The following is a 17,028-nucleotide window of genomic DNA, read 5'->3' as shown; positions in this document are numbered from 1 at the left end:
TCAGCAAAGTCCGACTGCAGGTCCTTAAAATAAACCTTAAAGTAAACACACACACACACACACACACACACACACACACACACACACACACACACACACACACACACACACACACACACACACACACACACACACACACACACACACACCGACTGCCTCATATGTCGACTCCATTCCAGACTGAGAGCAGCAGAGCTGACGAAGGAAACACACGACACTTCAACTCAGAGGAGACACTGCAGTCATTACAGAGGTTTATCCATGTCTATCTAGCTGTTTGTTGTTTGTTTGTTTGTTATTTATCTTCCTGTTTGTTTGTCTTTGTTGTTTCTCTGTCTGTTTGTTGTTTTGTTTTGCCGTTTGTTGTTAATTTTTCTGTTTGTCGTTTCTCTGTCTGTTTGTTGTTTGCTTTTATTTATTTATTTATGTTTGTTTGTTTGTTTGTTGTTTATCTGCCTGTCTGTCATTTCTGTCTGTTTGTTGTTTGTGTTCATTTATGTTTGTTGTTTTCCCCGGCACGCCCTCTCATTAGCACTTTTTATTTTGGAATATGTTTTAATGCTATCTTGTTCTCGTGTAATAGATGTTTATTCCCTGTTGTTTGTTGTTTGTACGTGTTTGTTGAGTCTCTCAGGCTTTTGCAGAAGTTAAACTTTGACCTCTCGTGGTTCATTGGTGTTTCATCCAGCTCCATGTTCAGCTTCAGGGGGGGGGACGGAGGTGTTTGCGGTCGGCTCAGTAAGTTTGTGTGTAAACTCTACTGTTTGTTGTCATTTGTCTCAGAACGTTGAAGCGTCGTCATGGCAGCAGCCGGCGTCTCGGCCTCCGGTTCCAGTCTGCCCTTGGAGGATTATTCTCTCTACAGTGAGCTGAGTGACGACGAGCTGCTGCAAGTCGCTATCGAGCGCAGCCTGGCTGACACACACTGCAGCTCCGCCACCACCACCACCACCAACGATGTAACCAGCACGCCCCCTCATCACCCTGACAACAGACTAAACCCTTCAGCCACAAGCACTAACCAACCCAGCCACTTCTCCCATAATCCATCTGCAAACTACAGCTCTCACAATGCATCTCCTGCCCGGCCCACCGCGCACTACAGCTCTCCGAACCCTCCGACTGAGGAGCCTCCCAATCTGTACGTAACCGCGGCTTTTATTTGTCCTTGAACAAACTCTTTCTCAGCTACCGCGTGACCGTAAGTGTACAGATGTATCGAACGGCGTCCGTCTCTGTGCTCTGATTGGTTGTCGTCTTGGTCCTGGCAGGAAGACGTTTGACGGGACGGTGAGTCGGTTCATAACGGGTTCTGGGAAGAGGATGATGGCGTATCGCAAAGTGGACGGCACTCTGGTCCACATCGCTCCAGAACCTGAAGAGTGAGTTCAGTTTGGTTCATAAACCATATACCTGTCTGTGGAACCACCCGACTCACCTCTGTTCCGGTCAAACAGGTGTGCAGGTGGGACAGGTGTAAAGATGGGACAGGTGTACAGGTGTGCAGGTGGCTGATAATGTGTTGTCCCCGCAGGGAGACTGAGCCTATATTCAGCGCGATCCGTGCAGGCGATGTGAGCAGAGTGAAGTTGCTGGTGATGCTATCGGGAACGAACCTCATGCTGCCGAGCACGCCGGGCTGGCTGGCGATCCACCAGGCGGCGTGGTACGGCCAGGACGCCTGCCTGCACGTGCTGCTGTCAGGTAGGTGCACCTGCACACACACACACTCCGCATCACGGAGACTCCGCGACGTCCCGAAGACAGCGGCTGTTTTTTTTTGTCTGTGACCGCGTGTGAGCAGCTCAGTCGGGGGATATCAACAAGAGGACGGCGGAGGGCGAGACGCCGCTGATGGCCGCCGTCAACAGGGAGCAGCTGGGATGCATTCAGCTGCTGCTGGAGAATGGAGCCGACCCCGACATCCCCAACTACGACAGAGAGACTCCGCTCTACAAAGGTAACGCAGACAGGAAGTGATGTAAACGCGATTGCCCGAGTCTTTGTTTAAACTGTTGGCGACGGGGTACGACACCGAGTATCATCTGAGTCCTGAGGAGATCGTGAGGATTTGTAGGAAGTTTGGAGTGAACTGTCCCGTTAACCAACTGGTTCTGTGCTACCCGACCCCCATCCTCCCTCCTCCCTCCCCCCGGCAGCCTGCGAGAGGAACAATGCCGCGACGGTGGCGATGCTGCTGAACTACGGGCCGGCGGTGAACACTTCCACCACTCAGGGCTGGACGGCTCTGCAGGAAGCCGTGGTTCGAAACAACGTGGAGATCTGCGAGATGCTCCTGAAGGCCGGAGCCAAACACAACCTGGCCAACGTGTACGGCATCACGGCCGTGTTCACCGCCGCTCAGAGCGGGCAGCTCGCCGCGCTGTGCTTCCTCATCCGGCACGGTACACGAAAGAGGGGGCTGCATGGGCCTGTTTATTGCTGAGGCTAATGTTGACCCCTGACCCCCCTGCCATCTCTGTCTCTCTGTAGGTGCAGACATTAACACCCACGCCTCTGACGGAGCCACAGCTCTGTATGAAGCCTGTAAAAATGGACACGAGGAAGTCGTGGAGCTCCTCGTCTCCAAGAAGGCCGACGCCAACAAACCCGGGAAGAGGGGACTGCTGCCGCTTCACATCGCAGCCCAGAGAGGAAGTGACGCGTAGGTACACCGACCGTGACGCGACGAGGTTTAAACCTACGTGATGTCCTTTGACATCGAGACGAGGTCCTCATCTGGATCGTATCCCGGCGTGTCAAACTACGGAAGCTCAGGATCGACAGCGACATAGAGCGGAGAGTCGTCTGCGTACGGGCGAACGTCTCAGCAGCATTTATGACGAAAAGAAAAACAAAATAGCTTGAAGAACTAAACTGAAACAAATTAGATTAAATGTAAATATAAATAAGTAACTGTCCAGTCAGGATTCAAACACTCAAACAAACATGAGAGAAAAACATTTTCTGCTAAGTTCCTGTCACATGTCGGGTATCGTCCAATCACATCGTGTCTCGCTTCCTCTGCTGTTTCCTGGCTTTCAGCATCGTCTCCATGTTGATTCCGGTCACCAGTCAGACCAAAGTCCGGCGAACCGGCATCAGCCCGCTGCACCTGGCGGCTGACCGTAACCGTGACGACATCTTGGAGGCTCTGATCGAGGCGGGCTTCGACGTCAACGCTAGGCTGTCCGAGGAGCGGTCAAAGCTGTACGAGGACCGCCGCAGCACCGCGCTCTACTTCGCCGTCATCAACAACAACATCGACGCCGTGCGCATGCTGCTGGCCGCCGGCGCCAACCCGAACGTGGACGTGTTCAAGCCGCTGATGGTGGCGGCGAGGCAAGGCTGCATCCAGACCGTCGCGCTGCTGGTGGAGCACGGCGCCAACATCAACGCCGACATCCCCACCCACCCCACCTCCTTCCCCGCTGTCTACATGTTCTCCATGAAATACCTGACCATGTTCAAGTACCTGCTGGACCACGGAGGCCACGCCCTCTCCTGCTTCAACTGTGTGCACGGCAGTGGGTCTCATCCACCAATCAAAACCACCCGAATGGACAGGGAGGAGCTTCGCGACCGAGACCTGTCAGAGGAAGAGCAGAAGAAAGGCGTTCAGGTGATGTTACTTTAACGTGTTTGAAACGAGGCGTTCAGGCGACCTCAGTTTAACGTGTTTAAAATGAGGCGTTCAGGTGACCTCAGTTTAACGTGTTTAAAATGAGGCATTCAGGCGACCTCATTTTAATGTTTTTCCAAATACAGCCGTGATTGATTGATATTTCTGTGATCGACAGTTCTGTGAGATCATCTCCATCCCCAGTATCTGTCGGTGGGCGGGGCCAATCATCGATGTCCTTTTGGACTACGTTGGTCATGTGACTCTCTGCTCCAGACTGATGGAACACCTGGACAGTTACTCTGGATGGAGCATGATCAAGGACAAAGCAGGTGGACCAATAACTGATAATCACCTGATTACCTGAATGTTACTCGTGTGTTTCAGACGTGTTTCAGGCGTGTTACTGCCGTGTTCCCACTCTCACCTGTCCGTGTGTGTCGCAGCTCCTCCTCGGCCGCTGCTGCAGCTCTGCAGGCTGCAGATTCATCAGCTGGTCGGACATCGCCGGATAAAGAAGCTGCCGCTGCCCGGCGGGCTGATCCGCTTCCTGCAGCACCAGGAGATGTCAATGGACGACTACTGACAATATTCTAACTGATCAGTGCTGATTTGTGATCAATACACCTGATGGGAACTACAGACTCTTATGTCTCTTTTGATTGATTCAGGTCTTTGTTATTGATCGCTGGGTGGTATCAATGTGTTCTATTGTTCAAACAAACAAACCAACCAACAAACAAACACACAAACAAACAAACAAACAAACAAACAAACAAACAAACAAACAGGTGATCAGAATCAACAAATACACGAACAACAGCAGGAAGATGAAGATGATGATGTGACTGCGGTGCTCCGAGTTAAAGTCGATATTCCCAGTGATGTCACAGCTGTGCTTTTATGATCCGCCGATCGTCGCCGTGGAAATAGGAAGCGGATGATGTGTCGTTAAACAGTCTTTAATGCAGCAGTCTGACACGCTGAGACGTCAGAACATCAGAAATGATACTGTTGTGTTTCAGATGTGTTACTGGTGTGTTTCAGATGTGTTACTGGTGTGTTTCAGTGTTGCTGTTGTGTTTCAGACATGTTACTGTTGTGTTTCAGATGTGTTACTGGTGTGTTTCAGTGTTACTGTTGTGTTTCAGACATGTTACTGGTGTGTTTCAGATGTGTTACTGGTGTGTTTCAGATGTGTTACTGGTGTGTTTCAGTGTTACTGTTGTGTTTCAGACATGTTACTGGTGTGTTTCAGATGTGTTACTGGTGTGTTTCAGTGTTACTGTTGTGTTTCAGACATGTTACTGGTGTATTTCAGATGTGTTACTGGTGTGTTTCAGATGTGTTACTGGTGTGTTTCAGATGTGTTACTGGTGTGTTTCAGATGTGTTACTGGTGTGTTTCTGACGTGTTACTGGTGTATTTCAGAGGTGTTACTGGTGTGTTTCAGATGTGTTACTGGTGTGTTTCTGACGTGTTACTGGTGTATTTCAGAGGTGTTACTGGTGTGTTTCAGATGTGTTACTAGTGTGTTTCTGACATGTTACTATTGTGTTTCAGAGGTGTTACTGGCATGTTTCAGTCATGTTACTGGTGTGTATCAGACGTATTACTGGCATGTTTCAGAAATGTTATTGATGTGTTTCAGACGTGTTACTGGAGTGTTTCAGATGTGTTACTGGTGTATTTCAGAGGTGTTACTGGTGTATTTCAGAGGTGTTACTGGTGTGTTTCAGAGGTGTTACTGGTGTGTTTCAGATGTGTTACTGGTGTATTTCAGACGTGTTACTAGTGTGTTTCAGTGTTACTGGTGTGTTTCAGACGTGTTCCTGATGTATTTCAGTGTTACTGGCGTGTTTCAGACGTGTTGCTGGTGTGTTTCAGTGTTATTGGTGTGTTTCAGATGTATTACTGCCGTGTTTGATGTGTTACTGGCATGTTTCAGAAATGTTATTGGTGTGTTTTTAGATGTGATAGTGGTGTGTTTCAGAGGTGTTACTGGCATGTTTCAGATGTGTTATTGGTGTGTTTCAGACGTGTGACTGCCGTGTTTCAGTGTTATTGGTGTGTTTCAGACATGTTACTGCCGTGTTTCAGACGTATTACTGCTGTGTTTGACGTGTTACTGGCATGTTTCTGAAATGTTATTGGTGTGTTTCAGACGTGTTACTCGTGTGTTTCAGAGGTATTACTGGTGTGTTTCAGAGGTGTTACTGGTGCGTTTCAGTGTTGCTGGCATGTTTCAGACGTGTTGCTGTTGTGTTTCAGTATTACTGCCGTGTTTCAGATGTATTACTGCCGTGTTTGACATGTTTCAGACGTGTTACTGGTGTGTTTCAGACATATTACTAGCGTGTTTGAGATGTGTTACTGGGGTGTTTCAGACGTGTGACTGCCGTGTTTCAGACGTATTACTGCCATGTTTGACGTGTTACTGGTGTGTTTCAGACATGTGACTGCCGTGTTTCAGTGTTATTGGCGTGTTTCAGACGTGTTACTGGAGTGTTTCAGACGTGTTACTGCCGTGTTTCAGACATTTTAATGGTGTGTTTCAGACGTGTTAGTGGTGTGTTTCAGTGTTACTGGTGTGTTTCAGACGTGTTACTAGCGTGTTTCAGACGTGATACTGGAGTGTTTCAGACGTGTTACTGCCGTGTTTCAGACATTTTAATGGTGTGTTTCAGACGTGTTAGTGGTGTGTTTCAGTGTTACTGGTGTGTTTCAGATGTGTTACTAGCGTGTTTCAGACGTGATACTGGCGTGTTTGACGTGTTACTGGTGTGTTTCAGACATGTGACTGCCGTGTTTCAGTGTTATTGGCGTGTTTGAGACGTATTACTGCCGTGTTTCAGTGTTATTGGCGTGTTTCAGACGTATTATTGCATTGTTTCAGTGTTATTGGTGTGTCTCAGACGTGTTACTGGTGTGTTTCAGACGTGTTACTGGCGTGATCCCACTCTCACCAGTCCGTGTGTGTTGCAGCTCCTCCTCGGCCGCTGCTGCAGCTTCAGCTGGTCGGACATCAACGGTTGAAGAAGCTGCCGCTGCCCGGTGGGCTGATCCGCTTCCTTTGGCACCAGGAGGCGTCGCTGGACGACTGCTGACAAGATTCCAACTGAACCAGTGGACGGACTGGTATCGATCAGCGCTGATTTGTGATCAATACCCCTGACGGAAGTACAGACTCTTATATCTCTTTTGATTGATTCAGGTCTTTGTGATTGATCGCTGGGTTGTATCAATGTGTTCTATTGTTCAAACAAACAGGTGATCAGAATCAACAACTACACGAACAACAGCAGGAAGATGAAGATGATGATGTGACTGCGGTGCTCCGAGTTAAAGTCGATATTCCCAGTGATGTCACAGCTGTGCTTTTATGATCCGCCGATCGTCGCCGTGGAAATAGGAAGCGGATGATGTCACGTCTGCCTGTGTCGTTAAACAGTCTTTAATGCGGCAGTCTGACACGCTAACGAGCGGTGGTGGACGCCGATCGTTAATCTGAGGAGATCGATGACGTCGCTCCTCGGAATCTGCATTACATTTTATTACATCTATTTCAAATTGATCGGAATCAATTTAACAATCGATCAATGTATTGAAAATATCTGATCACCAACCGACGTACATTCAAGTTCAAAACATGCGGCCGGCAAACAAAATAACAACATTTAAACATCAGTCAAATGTAAAATCGACATTTTAATGAATGGAGAGATGAGCAGTGCATCATGGGAGATCTTCCTGCAACAGACCAGATGGAAATATTGATTAGTGTCTTTGCTGAATGTGTTTTAAAGTTGCTCTTTGATTTACAGCTCGTCAGGAGCAGCTTCTCTTTCCTGATTGGCCCCATCAGCCTCACGGTCGCCTCTCATTGGTCCACCTGGTCTGACGTACCTGGCTACGATTGGCTAGATCTCTATTTTAAAGCGGTTGTTTAACCGAAGTCCCTGAACTCATCAGGAGGTTCAACATATCCTGAGTCTGTTTCCGTAATCTGGTTTAATTAAACCTAACATCCCATAATATCTCTCTGTTATTTGTCACTAACAAACGGAGACAGTAAGAAATAAAAGAGTTGAAAGCGGTCGGTTGGTCGGTTTACTGTCACATTTTGAGTCCAACACACACACACACACACACACACACACACACACACACACACACACACACACACACACACACACACACACACACACACACACACACACACACACACACACACACACCTCTCCCGCCTCTCTCTCCTCTCGGGTTTTACTGGGACTTCAGATCAGACCAGGAGCACTGAAGCAGAGAGCCGGACTCCTGTGGACCCAACTACAGCTGATCTGGACTCTGAACCAGGACCAGGACCAAGACCAGGACCAGAACCAGAACCAGGACCAGGACCAGAACCAGGACCAGAACCAGGACCAGGATCTGCTTCTGAGGATGCTGCTGGCTCTTCTCGCTGTGACGTCTCTTTTCTTCCAGGTGACATCTGAACTCATCGTCAGCGCTAAACTGCAGATTTGCTGTCATGCGTGTCAGACGATGTTAACGTGTCGAGAACAACATGTGTGTGCAGTAAAAACAGTCTGACGTGTTTATTTACATACAATCCTGTTTGAAAATTGATTTATACGTTGTCTTTGATCTATTTCCCATTAAATATGTTTATTGTTGTTTACAAATCATCACATTCTGTTTTCATTTACATTTAAAAATTTTAAAACAAAGTTGTTCATCAGGATGTTGTGTGTTGCATGTTGCGTGTTAGACATTGCGTGTTACCTGCTGTGTGTTGCGTGTTGCCTGCTGTGTGTTGCGTGTTACGTGTTGTGTGTTGCGTGTTACGTGTTGTGTGTTGCGTGTTACGTGTTGTGTGTTGCGTGTTGCCTGCTGTGTGTTGCGTGTTACGTGTTGTGTGTTGCGTGTTGCCTGCTGTGTGTTGCGTGTTACGTGTTGTGTGTTGCGTGTTACGTGTTGTGTGTTGCGTGTTGCCTGCTGTGTGTTGCGTGTTACGTGTTGTGTGTTGCGTGTTACCTGCTGTGTGTTGCGTGTTACGTGTTGTGTGTTGCGTGTTACCTGCTGTGTGTTGCGTGTTACGTGTTGTGTGTTGCGTGTTACCTGCTGTGTGTTGCGTGTTACGTGTTGTGTGTTGCGTGTTGATGATGCAGTTTTACGATGGAGTTCTTGTGTTTCTCTGCTCGAGTTTACGTGAAAGCCCAAAATGTCGCAGCACGTCAACACAAACGTGAAAATGCTGTGACATCATCTGTTGCTGTGACCTCACTCACACAGCAGGAAGTGTCTGTTGGGACTCTTTAGACTCCGCCCCTCCGTTAACGGCTGCTCTCAGCCTAAGCTAAGAACTAACGCACCTTTTGAACTCTGCCGTTTCTGTGTGTCTGCAGGTCAACCGGGGGGCGTGCCCATCTGTTGTCATGGAGATGAAAAGCAGGCGTTGCCCTTGCATCCTGTTACCACCACCTCCTCCACCACCTCCTCCTCCTCCTCCGCCCAGAGAACTGACCTTCTCAGGTAAACACACAGACTCACCCTTCAAGAGGCCAATGCTGCGAAGACGGATTTGCTGTTACCGCGGTAACGTCAGGTTTAATTCCGGGTTTTCGATACCACGAAACTGGCTCAGTTCTTACCTGGATACATCGCCATGGTAACGGAGGCTGCCGAGACAGTTATCCTGATATGTTGAACCTGCTTCCTCGTTCTCACCTCCCCTCAGACTAAAACTTGACTTGTTTCCTCTTTAATTGTGATTCTTCTTCATCATCATCATCATCATCATCGTCTTCTTCTTCTTCTTCTGTTGTTGTTGTTGTTGTTGTTGTTGTTTGCTTCCAGCGAGGCCTTCTGCGGCTCCATCTCCGAGGTCTAAACATCTTTCGGTCCCGACGGTCGCCGCCATCATCTCTGCGTCGCTGATCGTCTCATTGATCGTCTTCGCCGGCTGCTGTGTGGCGCTGAGCAGGCGAGTCACGTGACACGGCAGCGCTATGTTTGCGCTGCTTCCTCGCAGTGTGTAAACACAAACAGTTTATTGTTGTCCAGTGTTGTTCAGAATATTTAGATTTCCTGTTTCCTGCCGCCGTGATTGATTTTCTCTCTCTGGCCGTCCGTTTCTGCTTTTAGAAAACGTCTGAGGAAAAACTTGGGAGGGAACAACAACAACAACAACAACAACAACAACAACATCAGAGGAGATAAAATAAACATTTAGTCAGAACTACATGTTTGTGTGAAGTTGTGCGATTGTTTTATTGTTTTTAAACAACTGTTGTCTAAATGTTTGTTTTTTTAAATGTTGTTTTATTGTTTTTAAACGACTGTTGTCTTAATGGTTTTTTCATATATATATATATATATAACGTACAGAAATCAGTACATGTTGACCTTAGGGACGAGGTCATCACGAATTGTCAATCAAACGAATCAAAGTGATGTAACACTCCCACACGGTAGGGGGCGGTGTCAGCGTGAGAAAGCTGGTTTGCGAGCCGTCAAATAAAACAAAAGAAGAAGAAGAAGAAGAAGAAGAAGACGAAGGGGGCAAAAAAACAAGAGGAAGAGAGACGAGACTTCTCGGGACCGACAGCAGATTTAAAAAGAAAACGAGCCTGCAGCTGAGTTTTAATTTGAAAGAATCAGCGCGAAGGAAGGTGAGAGCGAGTTAACAGGCTAACAGGCTGCTAACGAGGCTAACAGTCAGGCTTTGCTTGGCTGTCAATCAAACAGCGAGGAAGATGGAGGTCGGAAAGGAAACATGTCAGCGCTTGACATTCATCGGAGAGTTTTAAAAACGGTCTGAAAATGAACGGAGTCCGGTGGAAACGGAGCGTCTCGTGTGACGTGACGTGAGCTGACGACGCAGACACGAGCTGACGTTTAAGACCTTAAATGACCTGAAATTTAAATGGACTCTGGTGCAGAGGTTTGACCAGTCTGGGTTGTTGGTGCACTTCCATGATGATTTATTGATCACCGGCTCGTGTTGTTGTTGTTGTTGGAGGATATTTGCTGTGTGTTGATTGTTGAACGGTTGTGTCTGCAGTATGGAGGATGATGAACTTCCGTCAGAGGATGGGATGGGTGGGCGTGGCCGTCTACCTGCTGCTGAGCGTCGTGGCGGCCTACTACGTCTTTGAAGTTCACAGCCTCGGGTTGGAGCGCGTGCAGAGAGGCGGTGCCGGCCCGTCGGCCCCGCCCCCCGCCGTCGGCCCCGCCCACCTGCCGCCGCTCCCCACGTGGATGTGGGCGTCGGCCTTCCTGCTGCCTTACCTGCAGCTCTTCCTCTTCCTGTTCTCGTGCACGCGGGCCGACCCGCGGGCCGTGGGCTACTGCGTCCTCCCCGTGTGCATCGCCCTGCTGTGCAGCCGCCGCCTCGCCGCCAAACCGGCCAATCACAGAGCGGGGCCGCTCATCGACACCTGAAGATACCCAATCGGGACAGGTGGAAGGAGGGGGGGGCGTGGCCACAGCGGGACAAGTCCAGGAACAAACTGAAATGTGTGTGATGTCACTTCCTGTGTGCCTTTAATCACTTTCATATACACTCCTGCTGATTTAAAGAAAAGAAACCCTGATCTTTGTCTGCCAGGAGCTCCGGGTGAACGCTACCCTCGGCGCCGACTGTCAGGATCCTTGTAGTGTTTACGCAGCCTGCAGCTGTCAATCACTTTTACTGTCGTGACATCGCGAGAGAATCCCGTACTGCGATTGGCCGCCTCCTGCCGCGCGCAACGTCGGTACCGTGGGCGAACTTGGCGCCTCGGTACTGTTGCCACGGTTACCGGCTGTCAGCAACTCCACAGCAGAGGTCAAACTTAAGTGACCTCGACAGCTGCCGGCCAATCAGAGAACAGGATTCTCTTGATCGTGCAACTTTTCTGTGTTTTAATAACGTGAGCCACATGATACACTGGTTACCATGACAACTTTAATACTACATCAATAAAAAAAAAAAAAAAAAAAAACGAAGCAAAAAAAATAAATAAATGTGAAGTGTAACACCGGTGTCCTCAGGTGTCCTCAGGTGTCCTCGGGTGTCCTCAGGTGTCCTCGGGTGTCTCACGATTTGGATCTTTTAGCTGGAGGCTGTAATTCTGAATTCTGGATGTCCTCTGGCTCCTCATCATCATCTTCCTCCTCCTCACTGTCCTCCTCGTCTTCCTCACCTGCAGCAGGTTAAACAGGTGAATGACTGACAGGTAACAGGGGCCTCAAAGGGTCACCTGTCGGGTTAATAACGGGGTCTGAAGTGATGCCAAATTTAATTTAAAAAAACAACAACAACAAACAACAACAACCACCACCACCAGGTAAAAAGGCCCGAGCAGCTCGCGCAGGGAGCTCACCTTGTGAGCAGTCTCCGTGGACCTTTTCACGCTCCACGAGCTCGCCGAGAAGCCGCGAGACGTTCGCGTTCAGCTCGTTCACGCCGCGGATCAAAGAGCTCAGATTGTTTTCAACCTGCACGCGGACTTCCTCTCTCCGTCCGTCTATGAACCTCAGCTCTGCTAACACCGCGCGCTCAGCCATCTTCTTTTTTATTTATTTTTATTTTTTTTCCCACAAGCCACCTCAAAAGGCTGTCGTCATCACGTCCTGTGCGCGTCCTTCACGTTCCGCTCCGTCAGTTGAGAGATCTTTATTCTGGGAGTTTGGGAAACAAATTGTAATTTCCCGTGGGACCTCCCGCGGACGGAAACAGTGACGTCTGAGCATATTTTCGTTTGAAAACATACGTCAACCTTTGACCTCCTGAAAGCAGACGAATAAAACGCCGAAAAGCAGCGCAAGAGTCGGTTTGTCCTCTGAAGCTCCGACTTCCCAGTTGAACTGGAACGCACCACCGGAAGGAACGACCGGGCTGCAGACAACATGGCGTTCCTACGGTGGAGAGACACACCTCCGCAGTTGACGGGGAATCACGTGACGTCAGCAGCGGAAGCAGTAGTGGGACGCAGTCCACTTGAGTCAGGACCACGTGCTGTCACACAAATCTCAACAATTAATAAACGGCAATTCCAATCAGCCTGATTGATAAACATCAGATTGAGCTCTAACCGGAAGTGAGTGTTCCCGCGACTTCCGGTCTCCGAGCTCTTCCTCTTGAACGAATAAAACGCAGTTCGTCTTATTTATTACTATTTTAATTGGCTGTGTCCTAAATCACTCCCGGTGCCCCACAAAGAGAGCAGGGGACGAGGTGGCGGATTTGTTTTCTTATTTTTATTTAAACTCGGTCAACTTTGACCCCCGGAATGCCGCCAAATATGATCTGCGGAAGTAGACCGGAAGTTGTCATTAGTTCAGCAGTAGCCTAACGGTTTGATAACAAAGATCCAGTCGGCTGAACTTTCGAGGTGATTACCGGCTCTCGTTGACCCGCGGGCGTCGGTAGGTTTTACAGACGGTGAACACTGTCCGGTGACGCCTCCGGCCCGGTCTCCGATCAGCTCGGTGAGTGTCCCCGTGTCTTTATTCCGAGAGCTAACAGCTTTAGCATTAGCACGTCCATGTTTCCTGTTCGTCGGTTGTTTTCCTGCCGCTGATCGATCTGATGGATTCAGATCATTAAACCGGATCTGTCATCTTAGTCGGCGCTGACTTTGTTTACTGACTCGGTGCCGAGTCGTGACTCCAGGTGAATGTCACTGGATTGAAATCAAGCTGCTCTGTGGACACCAACATGACGGTTTTAATGTTGTTTGTTTTGTTCAGTGAGAAGATAAACATGTGTGAGGAGCAGACGGTGTCGCTGGTCGATGTCCTGGAGGAAGATGAGGAGCTGGAGGAAGAAGCTTCTGCTGTGTTGGCGGGAAGTGACTCGGATCACTGCTCATACCCTGAGGTCAGACATGTTGTTTGTGTTTGTTTACATGTTGTTTGGGTTTGTATACATATGGTCTGCTTCCGTTCTGTTTTTGTTTACATGTTGTTTGGTTACGTGGTGTTATATGTATTTGTTTACCTGCTGTTGTTTGTGTTTGTTTACCTGCCGCTGTTTGTTTACCTCTTGTTGTTTGTGTTTGTGTACATATGGTCTGTTTCCGTTCTGTTTTTTGTTTACACGTTGTTTGGTTACGTGTTGTTTGTTTCCATGCTGTTGTTTGCGTTTGTTTACCTGCGGCTGTTTGTTTACCTGCTGTTGTTTGTGTTTGTTTACCTGCCGCTGTTTGTTTACCTGCTGCTGTTTGTGTTTGTTCGCGCGCTGTTGTTCGTGTTTGTTTACATGTTGTTGTTGTTTGTTTACATGTTGTTGTTTGTGTTGCAGGGCTATGTGAAGCGGCAGGCTCTGTACGCCTGTAACACCTGCACACCGAAGGGCGGCGAGGCAGCAGGAGTGTGTTTGGCCTGTTCCTACAAGTGTCACGAAGGTCACGACCTCTTTGAACTCTACACCAAGAGGTGACCAATCAGCTGTCAGCACCTTGTCCACTTCTCTCCACTGATAATCTGCAGATGACGTTTTAATGTTTCACTGATCAGGTGATCAGTTTTGACAAGCAGGATGTCACGTTATCTTCCTGTTGTTGTTTTCTTCTTCTGTGTTTTGTGCAGGAACTTTCGGTGTGACTGCGGAAACAGGAAGTTCACAGAGCTGCAGTGTAAACTTCACCCTGTGAGTTCAGCTGATGGCAGGAACACCTGGTGGTGTGTGTGTGTGTGTGTGTGTGTGTGTGTGTGTGTGTGTGTGTGTGTGTGTGTGTGTGTGTGTGTGTGTTACACTGTGTGTGATACTCTGTGTGTGTTTCAGGAGAAGGACGACGTCAACACTGTGAATAAATACAGTCACAACTTCTTCGGCGTTTACTGCACCTGCAGCCGTCCGTACCCCGACCCAGATGACCAGGTGAGACTCTCACCTGAACATAAACGCCACCAGGTTCCTGAACTCACCATCAGGTCCAACAACCCATAATATAACTTCTGTTATGCGTCACTTACAAACACAAAAGCTGCCCCTCAACTCCATCAATCAACCAGGGATTCTCAATCTGTCTCTCAGCATGCGCATGTAAAAGGGGGCGGGGCTTGCCATCTCTGACCAATCACAAACATGGACAGGTGTCAAACTATGATGAGACGGATATGACGAACTTAAAAGACGGCATCGGTTACCACGGCGACGTATCCTGCAAGAAGCGAACCAGCTTCCTACTCCAGACTAACACCTGAAGTTACCATGGTAACAGATCCTCTGTGGCCTCCTAACTGAAGCTCTGTCTCGTCTGCGATTGGCCGGTTTGTGTCTGCAGGTGGAGGACGAGATGATCCAGTGTGTGGTGTGTGAGGACTGGCTGCACGGCAGGGTGAGTCGGACGTGACGCGGACATTTTACCTGACTTGACCTCTCGGTGACCTCTCGGTGACCTCTCGTGACCTTTGTGTTGTTGTTTTTTCCGCAGCACCTGGGCTGCGCGGCTCCGGACTGCGTGGAGCTGCAGGAGATGATCTGTGAGAGCTGCATGAACAAGAGCCCGTTTCTCTGGACGTACGCCGCTCACCTGGCAGGTAAAAACCCTCCCCGTCACGTGACGCCGCTCGGCCGGCAGGTGGGCGTGTCCTCACGCTCCTCCTGTGCCGTGTACTTCCTGTTTAGTGGAAGGGGCGGCGGTGCAGGTGAAGGAGGAAACATCGGCGGAGGAGTCGAACGTCGCCGGCAAAGAGGAACAGGTGAGAGCGTGGATGTGAATGTGTGGTCGCCGTGGTAATGGCAGGTGAGCGTTGCGCGTGCGAGGAGATGTATCAGGCGGGCACGCGTGTGTTAAAGTCTGCGCGTGGATCGCAGCTCTGTGTGATGGGTAAATGATCGTCAAATCTGGTCAGGTTGATGACGTCATCGAGCCCAGCTGTAAGAGGAGCCGCGAGGAGGCGGAGCCACGCTGCAGACTGAAGGAGCTGCAGGCCGGCGGTCAGAAGGGAGTCCAGTCCGGAGCCGTGTTCTGGCCGTCGGGGTGGCGATCTAAACTTTGCTCCTGCAGCACCTGCCAGGTAACACTCACCTGAGTTTCTATTGGCTGATGATGTAACGGTGAGGTCATGGGTCTGTTAAGTGTTTCCGGAGCAACGACTCACATTTGATTCGCTTTTTTTTTTTTTTTTATTTATTGTCTTTTTTTTTGTCTCTCATCAGGAGCGTCTGTCTGAAGACGGTCTGTCCTTCCTGCTGGACGAGTTGGACACCGTCCTCGCCTACGAAAGGAAAGGAAAGAACAACGAACAGGGACAACAGGGACAGCAGGGGAACGACCCTCTGATGTCAGCGCTGGACAACCTGAATCGAGTTCAGCAGCTTGAGATCATTCACGGTATTCAAAACTACAAGAGTTACACACCAAACTACTACACACCAAACTACTACACACCAAACTACTACACACCAAACTACTACACACTATACTACACACCAAACTACTACACACCAAACTACTACACACCAAACTACTACACACTATACTACACACCAAACTACTGCACACCAAACTACTACACACCAAACTACTACACACTATACTACACACCAAACTACTGCACACCAAACTACTACACACTATACTACACACCAAACTGCTACACACCAAACTACTACACACTATACTACACACCAAACTACTACACACCAAACTACTACACACTATACTACACACCAAACTGCTACACACCAAACTACTACACACTATACTACACACCAAACTACTACACACTATACTACACACCAAACTACTACACACTATACTACACACCAAACTACTACACACCAAACTACAGCTCCCACAGTTCCCGGCGGCTCTAGTGACGCTGTTCATGTCTTTCTTTCAGGATACAATGACATGAAAACCGAGCTGAAGGACTCTGATAGGTTGTGACTCCTGGTCGACATGACCTTTGACCTCCAGCGGTGTCATGTGACCGTCTGTTCTCTGATAGGTTGTGACTCCTGGTGTCATGTGACCGTCTGTTCTCTGATAGGTTGTGACTCCTGGTGTCATGTGACCGTCTGTTCTCTGATAGGTTGTGACTCCTGGTGTCATGTGACCGTCTGTTCTCTGATAGGTTGTGACTCCTGGTGTCATGTGACCGTCTGTTCTCTGATAGGTTGTGACTCCTGAGGACATCCGTGAGTTCTTCGAGCAACAAAGTCGCAAAAGACGCCGCGTCGACGGCAACCGTTTCTACTGCACCTGATCCCCTTCTGACCTTTGACCTTTACCTCTGCTCCACCTGATGACGTTTGCCCCGCCCCTCCCCCCAACTGACCCCGAAATGACCCTTACCCCTTTTCTCGACCTCCCTACCGGATTGTCCTCCTTCGTTTTTTATCGTTTGTCCGTCAGTTGGATGTTTTTGATTTTCCGAACTGGGTTTTGAAGCTTTCATCTTTAGTT

General features: G+C 48.9%; 5 protein-coding genes across 8 annotated transcripts; 4 read left to right on the top strand and 1 right to left on the bottom strand.

The window, feature by feature from the left end:
* Positions 1-144: 144 nt before the first annotated feature.
* On the top strand, positions 145-4,262 carry asb2a.1 (ankyrin repeat and SOCS box containing 2a, tandem duplicate 1). The gene is made up of 10 exons (XM_069725091.1): positions 145-253; positions 784-1,141; positions 1,272-1,382; positions 1,535-1,704; positions 1,805-1,960; positions 2,160-2,405; positions 2,494-2,665; positions 3,046-3,622; positions 3,801-3,954; positions 4,069-4,262. The coding sequence occupies exons 2-10, from the start codon at positions 801-803 to the stop codon at positions 4,206-4,208; spliced, it is 2,067 nt and encodes a 688-aa protein (XP_069581192.1). The 5' UTR covers positions 145-253; positions 784-800; the 3' UTR covers positions 4,209-4,262.
* Positions 4,263-7,893: 3,631 nt separating this feature from the next.
* On the top strand, positions 7,894-10,025 carry prima1 (proline rich membrane anchor 1). Of its 3 annotated transcripts, none has more exons than XM_069725094.1 (5): positions 7,894-7,969; positions 8,024-8,107; positions 9,031-9,157; positions 9,482-9,608; positions 9,770-10,025. In XM_069725094.1, the coding sequence occupies exons 2-5, from the start codon at positions 8,066-8,068 to the stop codon at positions 9,855-9,857; spliced, it is 384 nt and encodes a 127-aa protein (XP_069581195.1). In that variant the 5' UTR covers positions 7,894-7,969; positions 8,024-8,065; the 3' UTR covers positions 9,858-10,025. The 3 variants fall into 3 exon arrangements, with proteins under 3 accessions (XP_069581195.1, XP_069581194.1, XP_069581193.1); XM_069725093.1 differs by having other exon boundaries at positions 7,899-7,969; positions 8,012-8,107; XM_069725092.1 differs by having other exon boundaries at positions 7,969-8,107.
* Positions 10,026-10,054: 29 nt separating this feature from the next.
* On the top strand, positions 10,055-11,610 carry tmem251 (transmembrane protein 251). Its single transcript, XM_069725095.1, has 2 exons — positions 10,055-10,296; positions 10,689-11,610. The coding sequence occupies exon 2, from the start codon at positions 10,697-10,699 to the stop codon at positions 11,066-11,068; it is 372 nt and encodes a 123-aa protein (XP_069581196.1). The 5' UTR covers positions 10,055-10,296; positions 10,689-10,696; the 3' UTR covers positions 11,069-11,610.
* Positions 11,554-12,376, bottom strand: LOC138636832 (EKC/KEOPS complex subunit GON7). Of its 2 annotated transcripts, XM_069725097.1 has the most exons (3): positions 11,992-12,376; positions 11,690-11,811; positions 11,554-11,659 (listed from the first exon to the last, which is right to left on the bottom strand). In XM_069725097.1, the coding sequence occupies exons 1-2, from the start codon at positions 12,173-12,175 to the stop codon at positions 11,705-11,707; spliced, it is 291 nt and encodes a 96-aa protein (XP_069581198.1). In that variant the 5' UTR covers positions 12,176-12,376; the 3' UTR covers positions 11,554-11,659; positions 11,690-11,704. The 2 variants fall into 2 exon arrangements, with proteins under 2 accessions (XP_069581198.1, XP_069581197.1); XM_069725096.1 differs by having other exon boundaries at positions 11,554-11,811; positions 11,992-12,343.
* A 430-nt stretch (positions 12,377-12,806) lies between these two features.
* Positions 12,807-16,509, top strand: ubr7 (ubiquitin protein ligase E3 component n-recognin 7). Its single transcript, XM_069725099.1, has 11 exons — positions 12,807-13,099; positions 13,361-13,490; positions 13,914-14,047; positions 14,201-14,261; positions 14,397-14,492; positions 14,899-14,952; positions 15,049-15,154; positions 15,243-15,316; positions 15,470-15,634; positions 15,777-15,951; positions 16,463-16,509. The coding sequence occupies exons 2-11, from the start codon at positions 13,374-13,376 to the stop codon at positions 16,507-16,509; spliced, it is 1,029 nt and encodes a 342-aa protein (XP_069581200.1). The 5' UTR covers positions 12,807-13,099; positions 13,361-13,373.
* Positions 16,510-17,028: the final 519 nt, after the last annotated feature.

The sequence above is a fragment of the Brachyistius frenatus genome, unplaced genomic scaffold, assembly GCF_029030835.1.
Source record: "Brachyistius frenatus isolate BFR_SWC_R1_liver_20210118 unplaced genomic scaffold, ASM2903083v1 Contig_408, whole genome shotgun sequence".
Lineage (NCBI taxonomy): Eukaryota > Metazoa > Chordata > Actinopteri > Embiotocidae > Brachyistius > Brachyistius frenatus.
This window is presented reverse-complemented; position numbering and strand designations above follow the sequence as displayed.

What these genes read in the sequence shown, in the direction of transcription:
- asb2a.1 (XM_069725091.1), top strand. Translation starts at nt 801, where the DNA reads ATGGCAGCAGCCGGCGTCTCGGCCTCCGGTTCCAGTCTGCCCTTGGAG. An exon ending in ATCGCTCCAGAACCTGAAGA is followed by an intron (nt 1,383 to 1,534) that starts GTGAGTTCAGTT and finishes TTGTCCCCGCAG; the next exon opens with GGAGACTGAGCCTATATTCA. An exon ending in GTGCTTCCTCATCCGGCACG is followed by an intron (nt 2,406 to 2,493) that starts GTACACGAAAGA and finishes GTCTCTCTGTAG; the next exon opens with GTGCAGACATTAACACCCAC.
- prima1 (XM_069725094.1), top strand. Translation starts at nt 8,066, where the DNA reads ATGCTGCTGGCTCTTCTCGCTGTGACGTCTCTTTTCTTCCAG. An exon ending in TGACGTCTCTTTTCTTCCAG is followed by an intron (nt 8,108 to 9,030) that starts GTGACATCTGAA and finishes GTGTGTCTGCAG; the next exon opens with GTCAACCGGGGGGCGTGCCC. An exon ending in CAGAGAACTGACCTTCTCAG is followed by an intron (nt 9,158 to 9,481) that starts GTAAACACACAG and finishes GTTTGCTTCCAG; the next exon opens with CGAGGCCTTCTGCGGCTCCA.
- tmem251 (XM_069725095.1), top strand. Translation starts at nt 10,697, where the DNA reads ATGATGAACTTCCGTCAGAGGATGGGATGGGTGGGCGTGGCCGTCTAC.
- LOC138636832 (XM_069725097.1), bottom strand. Translation starts at nt 12,175, where the DNA reads ATGGCTGAGCGCGCGGTGTTAGCAGAGCTGAGGTTCATAGACGGACGG. An exon ending in CCACGGAGACTGCTCACAAG is followed by an intron (nt 11,812 to 11,991) that starts GTGAGCTCCCTG and finishes AACCTGCTGCAG; the next exon opens with GTGAGGAAGACGAGGAGGAC.
- ubr7 (XM_069725099.1), top strand. Translation starts at nt 13,374, where the DNA reads ATGTGTGAGGAGCAGACGGTGTCGCTGGTCGATGTCCTGGAGGAAGAT. An exon ending in TCGCCGGCAAAGAGGAACAG is followed by an intron (nt 15,317 to 15,469) that starts GTGAGAGCGTGG and finishes AAATCTGGTCAG; the next exon opens with GTTGATGACGTCATCGAGCC. An exon ending in GCTCCTGCAGCACCTGCCAG is followed by an intron (nt 15,635 to 15,776) that starts GTAACACTCACC and finishes GTCTCTCATCAG; the next exon opens with GAGCGTCTGTCTGAAGACGG.